Source organism: Cyanistes caeruleus, chromosome 3 (assembly GCF_971803275.1).
Source record: "Cyanistes caeruleus chromosome 3, bCyaCae1.hap1.1, whole genome shotgun sequence".
Lineage (NCBI taxonomy): Eukaryota > Metazoa > Chordata > Aves > Passeriformes > Paridae > Cyanistes > Cyanistes caeruleus.
The window spans coordinates 30,363,748-30,375,507 of NC_141703.1; the positions used below are offsets into that span (position 1 = coordinate 30,363,748).

Genomic DNA, 11,760 nt, shown 5'->3' on the forward strand with positions numbered 1-11,760 from the left:
AAATGTCTGGGATGATTTTAGTATAGAGTTGTTCAGGATGCCTATTCTGAAAAAATGGGGAAATATATTATCTAGTAAAAATGACAAGCTTATAATTTATGACCCTATTAGAGAAGATGTTATAAAATTCACTGTTGCATTTGAAAATTGTCGATATTGAGATGACTGACTTCCTTTGATTACAGCTGGCACCAGGCAATGTTACACTATAGCCCAAGGAAGCTTAGTATGGGCTTAATTAAAAAAAGGACAACTAAAAGCATTATTGATTGCAAATTTATTACATGGAACAGCAAATTCTAGACAACTGAGTCACATAATAGACAACCAGTGCAATGGGAAGTCTCTTTCCTTTATGTAAACCAAGTCATCGTGCTGGTAAATGAATCCATGAACTTCACATTCCACGGTATTCTGAAACAATTAACACAGTATCATATTTTATGTTGAGATGCTGATCTAAATATGACTTAGTTCTGTACATCTAATTATTTTCAAAGTTAGAAATTAAATAGCTTCAGATTCTAAAATCAGAAGATTTAGATATTTGAAAGTTTAGAAAAGCACACAAATCTGGTTTTTACACAATTTGTACTCAAACATGAATTCTTTCTTCTCACACAGTTCTCCTTCTAACATGTTGTAAACTTGCTAACCTTATTTTAGAGTATGGAAGCATGACAAGGAAAACCATCCCTCTGTCAAGGGTGTGCACTCTAAGTCTCTGAGCATGAATAAACTCTACATTTTTGTCAAAACAACTCTTAGTGGCCATACGAAATGTATCTAGGTTTGTAATGCTTCTCAGTACCTTTTTTTTGTCATGAGGTTCATCGTTAGTGAAAAGGCAGAAGAAATTCCTGACACTTTTGGTTGCCTACTTACCACTGCCTTCAATAGTTCTTCCATTTCGAGGCTGAAAAACATAATTAGATGATTGTAAAGAAGCAATGGATGACAGACTTATAAGCACACCAAAATACATCCCCATCATGCAGACAGTGTACTGAATAAAACTGCAGTGAGATTTTCTTGAAAATGTAAATACCAGGGGAATCCATGCAGGATGGGTTATGCCTTTGAACATGAAAAGTTTTCATTCAGCCTCTGCCCAAAAAGCTAAACATTCTGGCTTTAATTATTCTCATTCAGGATTCAGGTCTAAATTAATAGGGGTAGTATAGGCACATGTCTAAGAAAGAGCATGTAAATACCATCACTGAAACAACCTAGATGGACACACTTGAAATAACAAATAACTTGAAATAAAGCATAAATGACAGCTGAATTGGTGCTCTGGTTACCTGATGTAACCTACTTTACAGTATTTTTAATTCTTTTTTTTTCAAACGTGTTAAAGATATTCCTAAAAATGAGTTTGGTGTTAATCAGAGTGTGTCTAAACCAGCACACTGGGCATTAGACCATGTCATAGCTCAGCAAGCCAGTGGGTGAAAAATGTGAGAGAAATTATGAGAATTTTGCTTTGTCTTTTCACTGTTATACCTTGTGACTTGGCTTCCTGGGCAGACCTCCCAGACCAGGTGGACACTCAGCTCAGGAACATGTTTGATCTAATTTACTTGGCACCACTGCACCTTGACAGTCTCAGAGATACAAGCCACATGGATGATTTGGCTCAAGATAAAACATTTGCAGAGGCATATCTTCAAACAAAAAGAAGTGTTTAATCCACCAGTACTCTAGATCTCATTATCTTGTCATCTTTTAGTCAAACCAGAGCTTTTTGAACAAATGGCTCCCTAAGCTTTCAAGTAAGGGATATTTGGCCTCTATTCTAAACAACTGCAGCAAGAATTTGTGAAACAGCTGCTCATCTGTGAACATATAACAATGTCTGAGATTCAGAATCTTTAAAATTAAGAGATTCAGATACCCTGAAAAGGAAGAAAGGCCGCCCAAGAGTTCCATGACTGTCCTATAAAATCAAACACAAACAGTAACAAAAGACTTTAAACTCAGTTCCATAGATCTGTTGCCAAATTTTACCATTCTATCAGAATATCAGAAATTTGGGGCCTTTTTCAGCAGCATGCAAACAATATGTTGACAGTCCCCAATGCCCATTCATCTGGAATGCTGATTTTTTAATCATTAATTAATGCCTGAAGGACATTGTGTCTAGTGTAAATAAACTAATTACCACAATTAAAGATTCATAGGGTTTAGAAGAGATATAAAAGAAAGCTTTACATGTAGGGTCTAAGCTGGGTCAGCACAGATCACTTCCCAACCACTGAAAAAAACCCAAGCTGACTGTAAAAGAAACAAGGAAAGGGACATACTTCCCTATCCACTGCTAGTCTTCATATTTACATACCTTCTTTGTAAACTTTGCAGAAGCAATCTGTGATTCCTGCAAGTGGACACTGTAAGTTAATCAAGTTGCCGACATGTTTTGGTTTGTTACAGTGACCCTCTGTTACTGATGAGGTTGGCACAGTCCATGTGAGAAGAGAGAAAACCTTACACTGATCACAGACAGATGTAAGAACAGCAGCAAACTGATCTTTTTAAGACTGATGTGAAGCCTTGCCTGGAAGCTACTCTGTTCATTACCATCATTCAACAGGCTTCCCTGCTGTACAGCAAAGTGCAGCCGTGCTCTGGGGGGTGAAGCAGAGCTCAGCCTGGAGCTCCACTCCTCAGGCTTGAATTGTACTGAGAGCTTTTACCTTGTTAAAATCGGGCTGCTCTTCACCTTTCAGACTGCCCTTGGTTCTAACTCAGGAAAGATTGCTGGGTTTAAGCCTTTCTCTGCACTCTTTATTTTTCAGAAAATTGCTTGTTTTTCTACTCAGCCTTACTTCAAGGAATAGGAATTTTCCCCATGACTTTATGTGAGCAGACTAAGTTTAACATGTGATGCGGCCCTGGACCCTCAGCCTGGTTTGGAAGCCCTCCTGCACATGACACAGCTGCCAGGCTGTATGCTCCCAGGCAACCAGGAATGGGATTGCTGTGTGCCACAGCCACAGCTGTAACAGTGAGTGGGTTTAGTTACCTGGAGTGGGCTTGAAAAACAAGCACATGTAAGGGGAAAGAATGTGAAGATGGGGTGAGAACACAGGAAAGCATGCGGATGGGATACTGCAGAGAAGGAATTTTAAAAGACAAAATACATAAGCAAGAAATAGGCAATCCTGGCTCAGGGTATGAGAAGAGGATTTCTGTGGTTCAAGCTGCAAGACAACAATTTATAGAGCAACTGACATCACCTTTCAGGGCTATGAAATACTAGGGAAGACAAAAATGCTTGCTCAGCCAAGGAGGAGACTACTACAGAGAGATAATATGAATGCTTCCTTTGTTCTGATATTATTATTTGATTGTTACACACCAAGCAAAGATAGACATTGGCTCATGACTCAGCCTGCAATTTTAACTATCCTAATTATTTATAACAGGGGAGAGAATACTGTGTGAAGGAAATATGGTCAAAAATGAGCTTCTAAATATCTTTGGGATGGAAATTTCGAACACACAGTGAAGTGATTGGACATTGATGTTAAATATTCTTAGTTCTCACAAAATATTTTAAATTCCGCACATGGGTGTCGAGTCCCCCATTCAAGCTGGAATTGCCATGGACTTTGCCTTTCACAGTGGTGAGGCCTCATTCCTTCTCTTAAGCCATCATCTACCTTCTCTGTAGGATCTGTAACTCTGACTCAATGTGGGGTTTTTTATTCACAGAAATATAGGATCATGTAGAAAGTTAAATTCAGCTGACATCAGCAGAATTTCCTAACTATCATTTGGTTCACTACATACAGATTCATATTTGTAGTATCTTCTCAAGATTCCTTGTGGGCTAAGAAAGTAGGACTTCATGTAATATGAGATTTGATCAGCTGGATAAAACTTCACATAGTTCCTTTTCCATATTTCACATATTTATTTTATCTACTTCTTTACTCAGACCACACCTAGAAATCATATTGCAGATGTGAAGCTCATATTTTTGAAAGGATATTGTATGAGATTCAGCTTCCAATCTTGAGGACATATAATTTTTTGCAAAGTTAGTAACTGAAATAGTAACCAGGAATAGGACTCTGTTCAACGTTGCCAGATGATTCTGTATGTTCTCTCATTGGCTAAGCTGTGGAAGCATAAGAGTCAATAGTGAACTCAAAAACATTTATTAAACATTTACAACTGAACTGCTAGAATTTTTTTTATACAATCACCTTCAATATTGTAGAATTTTGTGGCTGCTTTGGGAAAGCATGCTTGGAATTATAATAAGCTAAGGACACTGGCAAGAAGAGATATTGAAATGCATTTCAAAATACTCTCTAATATTGTCTTGAAGGATCTACTCCTGTTTTGAAACAACAGAGGATCAGCCTCCACAAATAAATTGGCCTTTTCAGCATATACCCAGGGGCTGAGTGAATTTTATGGAAAAGGTTCTTAATGAAATGGTGATAATAAAGTAGCATAAAGCAGAACTGACATTGAGGTGGGTCCCTATATGACTGCACCAACAAAGAAGAGCTCAATAACTCCTCAACTTAATCTCTTTACTCTGAGTCAAGAACACAAAAAAATCTCCCAAAAACCAAATGAAAACAGAGTATTAAAACCAGTAAAGCAACTCATACATCTCCGTGTTCAGCATAATCTAAAGTATGCTATTGATCCAATGTTATGTATATTTTTAGTGTATTTAACCCTGTGTTATTCAAAACTGAGGGTCAGGTTAAAATACTGACTGACTGCAAGTGAATGTTTTGGTTCTTGAGCTCTGAATTGGAGAAAAGAAGGAGTTTCATATAAATAATTTAAAGTAACTAAGAATTACGTGCAAATTACTAACGAGAAGAAAATCTTTTATATACCCTCCTACATTTCTTAAACCATTACAATATTAGATTATACATTATTGTTTGGAGAGAAATATCAGGAAGCTGGTCATGGAGTGGTTGCTTTCTAAGTTTAAGAAGGGGGTGCTTTGAAACAAAACAATCAATTACACCTTACCTCATTTTTATGCATGCTGTTGAATATGGAATAACAGAGATCCAAAACGGTGCTGGAGATCTGAAAAAAAACCCCAACCAAGCAATATTTAAATAAATTTACTGGGGGAACGTGATGTGCATGGTCTGATAGAAAACAGGCTTGATTCTGATCCCAGATCAATTAAGATTGAACACAATTCACTAAAAACACTCAGAGCAAGGGAAAACTTATTGATGCTGTTATAAGCTGAAGAATTACTTGTTTGAAGAGAATACACACAATACAACAGTTGTCAATACAGTCTGATGCTATAGAGATCGAAATCAACCTCCTATACTTAAAATATTTTTTTTCCTGCTAGTTGTTCTAGAGATAGCTTTGTTTTAAGGCATGTTTAATCTGTGCTCATTTTCACCTGCATACCTTTCAGTCAATCAATCCTATAATCTTTATCATACAGTGAAATACACTCTCCCATGCTCATTGCCACAGGACAAGGATTTGCTTATACATGCAATCACATTAGATGATAACTACAGCTTCAAAGGAAGTGAGGGGTAAGACACCTGAGAAACAGGCTCCAGGAACTGTTTTCTGTAAGGTTTGGTTCACAAAACTGTAACATTTCAGAAAGAAAAAAATCCACACAAAATGTTCCAAATATCTAAGTACTGCCTGATTCTGTAAATGTTTTCTCACTGCTTTGAAAATTATCTTTGGGCTTGATATTAAATGCAGTGCAGCTGATCTTTCACATACTGATTTTTTCTTTTAAAGTGTTTGTAAGCCTTGGGCCAGCAGAAATGATCTGTGGAAACTTCCCCTTGCTCCACTCTCCTCTGAGCACCCCAGAAAAAACCCATCCACTGACCAAGCACCGAAACAGGACCAAACAGGAACTTTAAACCCTGTAGAACTGTCTGGCACTTCTTGCTTCGGTGTTAGCTACTCCTGCCATGGCAAGAAAGGACAAAAAGTGCTTTTCTTTAGGTCTGCATTAGCTTCACATGGAGGAGAGCACATACACTAACAAAGTTGCTCTGTTCTCTGGAGCTGCTGGCTCTCTGGCGGAGGCTCTGCCACATGCAGACACCGATGCTCCAGGTTATACAGGACAAATAGTATGTCTGGAAGAGAGAGTCTCAGCAGATCAAACACATTACATGAGTCAGGTTACCTGGGGTTGATCGGACATTTCCTTCCACTGACTGAAACACAGTGCCAGTTGCTTCAAAAAGTAAAGAATAGATATTAACAGTGCGTCCATCATGCCTTCGTACCTGTGTTTTCGCTCGGGAAGTCGGGACTGGTTTGTGACTAGCCCGTCCGTGTTTTGCTGAGCCGGGTGTCCTATTCTGCACCCTGCTGCGCTCCGCAGCCCTGCCCATACCTGTTCCACCTGCGGCTGCGGGCGGCAAAGGGCGCCAGCCTCCCTCCTCTCTGTACCAACCCCCCGGCTATTGAGTAAGGCATTGCCAGCCGGTTTGCTGCCTTATTTCCCTGCCACAGCCGAGCCTCGTTTCCCACCTGCCCCGTCTCTGCCCTACCTCTCCACCTCGCGTGGCTGCCAGGCAAGGACAGTGACAGACGTACCTGGTTTGGGGGCAGCTCCGCACCGTCCCGGTGCCGCGAGAAAGGCTGCGGGAAGCCTGCGGGACGGGACACGGGTGTGTTGGGACGCCGCGGAGCCCAGCCAGGACCTGGCTCCTCTAGAGGAGCCGATCCTTTCCCGTTCTCTCGCCTTGCCCCCGCCAGCCGGTGCCGGGACGTACCTGAGCCCCGCGGGAGGGCGCAGAGGCAGCAGGCGGCCAGCAGCCAGGGCAGGGCGGGCGGCGGCGAGGGCATGGCCGGCCGGGGATGGGGTGCGGCTGGGCGAGCGGACGGGCGCCTTTATCGCCCCGCCGAGCCCCATATGGAGCCGCCGAGCCAATGGGCGGTCCCGAGCACCGCTCCCACTGTCGCCCCCGGGGTCGCTCCCGCTGCCCGACGAGCGCTGCCGCCCCCGCCGCGACGAGAAACCCCCACCCCAGCATTAGGGGTTCTCCACCCCCTAGAACCCTCCGTCAAAGCTGCTTCTCTAGAAGAGGTGACCGAGAGGAAAGAGCGAGAGATGGGAAGAACGTGCTGTGCCTGATCAAGTGATGGAGCAACAGAAAAATCCTATTTGTAGTCGGGCTTGCTGAGTGTTTGGAAATTATTTCTCCTCATGGCAGCTTGGAAAATAGTGTTTACCGTCTAATTAGAAGGGTTGTGAACTTTCCTATTGAACAAATCCCATTTTACTACATTTACCTTCGCACGAAATAAAGAAAGCCATCGACTTCTTAATTCATTTCATAGTGGGTATGGATGTAGAAAAGATACAGGTTTGCTCTCAACAGAAAGTGATTCTCGTTTCTTCCTGATTTAATCATTGGGTTTGACTTTGGAAAACTCTTCTTGGCTTTCTCTGTGCAAGTTCTAAGAGCAGTGCTTTCTAATCAGATCACTGACTTAGAAAGGCAGTCCTCCCGAACTCTTTTATTTAATAAACTTTGGGCCTGCTGAAGCAAATATATTCAGTTGTCCAACTTCTAACACGGCAGGGTTGGAACTACATGATCTCTTCCAACCCTAACTGTTCTATGATTCTATGTATTTGTCGTGCTTGGGAGGCAATGTCTCATAGTGGGCTATGAGACATATAAAGGCTGCAGAAGGCATTATTGTCACAGCATCCCACCTCATCTCATAATGTCCCTCAGTGGCTGTGCTGCACGCTAAAAGGATGATGGCAGGACTGTTCCTGGTGGGAGCATCTCAGAACAGTCAGAGAGGAGACATACCTGCTTTCTCACAAAGAAAAGGGGAGCCAGACTTCATCCACTTTGTCAGCTACACAGATGTGTGTCTTGAACTCATAAAGAAGCACTGGAGCAGCCATGTGACCCCAGCACCATTAGTTCACCCTTTGTTCCTTGCCCTGGGAAAAATGGCTGTCTTTGCCTCATCACAGTCTTTTGGGGGCAATAATCTGAGTGGGGAGATGTCAGGAGAGGTCAGACACTGCTGGAGCAGACACTCAGTTGTCAGATTCTCACTGTCTTAAGTGGAATGGGAGTTTCAAGACAGGATAGAATTCAAAGAGGTTAGTCCCTCTGATTATATAATTTTTATCCTCTGTGGGAGCTAAAGCAGATTGTAGCAAGTTTTGTGATGATGGTTTCTCACAGCAAATCCACTCAGGCTTTCATTAACAAGAAGATGCAGCGTTCCAGGAAGCCCATAGCTCCTTTTTGCAGAGGCCCTGCTTTCTACCCAAGCCCATGAAATCCTGGAGTGAAAGGACTCTCTGTGCTTGTTAAATTTTCTCATAAAAGGAGGATGGTGTTTTATTTTTGATGGCAGCGAGAAGCAAGTTTGTGTTTGGTGTAATTTAAGCCAATGTAGTCACAGAAATGTGAAAGCAGAGCACCATTAAGTGTGAGCCGGGCTCATCAGAGGTAGACAGTAAAATGAGAGAAGGTAAAGATACTCTGAAAGATTGCATATTTCATATTAACTATCTTCTTTCTGTCTTTCAACACTTCAACCAAACTGAAAATTATTGTTCACCAGCAGTGTTTCCCTCACCCTGCTTACCACAGATCTTGCATCTAAATCACTCCCATGCTGCAGAAACATAGGATGTTAGGGAGCCATTATAGATTCACTACTCAGACTCATATTTACATATGAGATACCAATCCTTTTAAGTCCAAATAACTTTCTATCTTTTTACAAGAGAATATTATTAAATTATGACCAGATTGCTAGTGATTGTTCACTATAATAGGATGTGGTTCTCTGGATTTCCCTGTTTGGAGAGAAAAGCTGAGTCTTCCGCTTTCTACCTGTTATATGGTAGCCTCTTTCAACTTTTTTAAACACATTTGAGTTTAGGAGTGGGATTTTTTTTTTAATTATTTTTTTTTGGTAATAGCATGTGATCATGTTGGGTAGGTAAAATCTACTTCTACCTTATATAAAACACTGGATGCTTTCCTTCGTCTGTCTCATGCACAATAAACATCTGCTGCTTTATTTCACCCTTTACCAGGGAGTACCCTAAGTGTACTCTGTGCCTTCTTTCAGCAAATTTTGCCTACAGTGAAGCCCATGGAGCTATTAATTTACATCAAGTGAGGCTTAATACTTGAAGATGAGAAAAAATTAACTCATGCAAGTTCCACTAAAAATATCACAACTTATGTCCTAACTGAAAATAGTATTTTATCACAGCTGTGCAGTATGAGAGAAAAATGGGGAAAGTGTTGAAAACTAAAATTTCAAATCTATGAAGGTGTTATACTGTGAACACATTCAGCTTCCTTAAATCAGAACTTTCTTTGCTGCTGGATGTTTCATTTCAAAAGTGTTAGCTGCCAACTGATATATCAATACCAAGCCACATTAATGAGCCATACTTATACTGCATAAATAAAATTCCTGTTTAAAGTCCTGGCCTCTCTGCATGAAGAGAGAAAAACAGGACACTCTCAGTGTCCTCAGTGATTCACAATGAAGTTAAAAATGAAGATTTAGTGGGGGGTCGATGAGAAACAAGAAGATTTTTTTATTGTGAGTAAGGAGACTTGGCATATATATAGCAACAGAAATATTATGACACCCATAATTCTGGAATAAAATACACCATGATTGATAAATGAATAAGAGGAAAATTTGGCGTCAATGGGCAAAAAAAGGGTGAAGGGCTGGTTTCCTCTTTGTAAATGATTTCTGCTATGAAATCAGTAGTTATTGAAGGCATCAAGGACAAAGTGCAAAATGTCACCATTGAGCAGTTCCTGAGTGCATCTCAACTCATCCAAGCTGATTCTGCTTGCTCATGCCTCTCCCAGCTCAGCAGTACTTCATACAAAGCCTTATCCTGCTCTGAGGGCTTTCAGTACCTCACCCATGACCTGTGTGGAAGGATGAGGAAAGCTGCAGAAAATGGAGGGTACTTACTAGGCAAACCTGCCTCAGAGCCTGCAGACATCTCCCATTACTCATCTTCTATTACACATGACAGTGCCTACTTATGTTGAATACAAGGCTGTTTGATGTGGTTTTAGTTCATATTCATTTATCTTTCCAGCACAAACAAGTGGTCCAAACAGTGGGAGCTTGTCTCATTTTTGTTTTTACTTGGGCAAGGCTCTACTTGGCACTCAGAGCTGCATGCCCAAACATCACTTTACCAGCACATATCACACTTTTGTAAAATTGACATCTGCTATAGGAGCTGCTTTGGTTGTCAGAATGTCAAGTTAGTACAGAATAGTCAATCTCATGCTGTTGTTTGTGGTTGGGTTGTTATACTTTACAGCTATAAAGCCACAGTCATAAAGATGAGTAGGCCAGCATGTAAATATTTCAAGGGGATCAGTTAAAAGCCTGTCCCATTGGGCAGGAGTTCAAAGACAAGAGTTAACCAAGAACATGAAAATGGAGGACAGATGTTAATGGTGAACTTAGGGAACTAGACTAGGAATCTGAATATTTGCATTCTTTTGGATAGTTTGTTGGCTAATTTTTGGAGAAATGTGATTTTATGTCCACTACCTTCAGCCAGAGAAGGGTAAATTCCTCTGAAATTGAGAAATTTGCACCTACCATGTTGTGCTGTATGGAAACAGCGCTGTAGCAATGGGCTGTATTTGGCTGCAATGGGATGGATAAAGGATCAGTATAATTTCTAGATTTTGAGACATTTGAAAAGATCTTTAACCTGGAGCTCTGGCTTGGCTTAATTTTATTTAGCATTGCCCCAAGCTGGACAGGGAAGCAGTATGTTCCTTTGCTTAGGCAACTGGTGGGATAACTCAATCAGTATCTGCAGTTGAGCTTTCACCAAGGATTTGTCCAGAATGATTCATTCCTGGCATCTTAGGCCTGCCATAAATTTCCAGGTGGTCTCTGAGTCAAATGCTGGAGTGGCTGACACATACTTCCTACCACCAGCTGAACAAATTTGATTTTAATAGCTGAATTATAATGCTGACACTCATTCATCCATGCCTCCTAAGTCTGAACGATTTAATCTGTAGCTTTAATTTTATTTGGGTATAGCTATATGTAAATCATAATTTTATGTTTATAGAGAGATCACCACAGTCTGTGGACACCTTGCACTGATTACTAGAGTAAAGGATTTAGATTAACATGCATACCATACATCTCAAATTTCTGGCAAATACCCAAATCCTACATCTCTATTACTAAATGAGAAGAGACTAGCCGAAAATAAATGTTTGTCTCACCAAGAACTGACTTCAAGGGGAGCCAATCCCAGACCATTTTTACTACCTGGCCATGTTTCCTCGAAGATCACTCACTCTAAACTCACCAGCCAGAAAGAAGAAATCACCAGACTATGTTCATCCATTTCAGTATCATATGATCCATCAACCCTGTGCTGGTGATATGACCCATCATCTGCCTGACTTTAACATGATACACAAAAACCAACTCATCTGGGAAGCACTCATCTTGAGTGCTTAAATAACTGGAACTCAGGCCTCTGGATGCTCCAACTTACGTGTCACTTTTCACTGAGTGAGGAGCAAAGAGTTTAACCCAAAGCTCTGCTTCCCTTAGCCACACTTAGTAGTATTTAATCCTGTCATATATCTGAGTTGAGTATCATTCCAAATGAGTAAGTACTCAAACACTGCCACTTACGGTTATTGCCAAAGATATCTGTATTTTTCTTCTTAAGTAATTTGACTTAATATGAAAGCAAAT

The 11,760-nt window shown here is 40.8% G+C and overlaps 1 protein-coding gene across 11 annotated transcripts; it reads right to left on the reverse strand.

Moving 5' to 3' along the window:
- Positions 1–262: 262 nt before the first annotated feature.
- Positions 263–7,632, reverse strand: NMS (neuromedin S). 11 transcript variants are annotated; one of them, XM_086880455.1, is made up of 9 exons: positions 7,285–7,632; positions 6,765–7,069; positions 6,586–6,641; positions 6,170–6,220; positions 5,011–5,070; positions 2,342–2,377; positions 1,898–1,939; positions 886–916; positions 263–414 (listed from the first exon to the last, which is right to left on the reverse strand). In XM_086880455.1, exons 2-9 carry the CDS (start codon positions 6,835–6,837, stop codon positions 398–400), a joined length of 366 nt encoding a protein of 121 aa, XP_086736581.1. In that variant the 5' UTR covers positions 6,838–7,069; positions 7,285–7,632; the 3' UTR covers positions 263–397. The 11 variants fall into 11 exon arrangements, with proteins under 11 accessions (XP_086736581.1, XP_023773499.2, XP_023773490.2 ...); XM_023917731.2 differs by lacking the exon at positions 6,765–7,069 and having other exon boundaries at positions 7,285–7,624; XM_023917722.2 differs by lacking the exon at positions 7,285–7,632 and having other exon boundaries at positions 6,765–7,164.
- Positions 7,633–11,760: the final 4,128 nt, after the last annotated feature.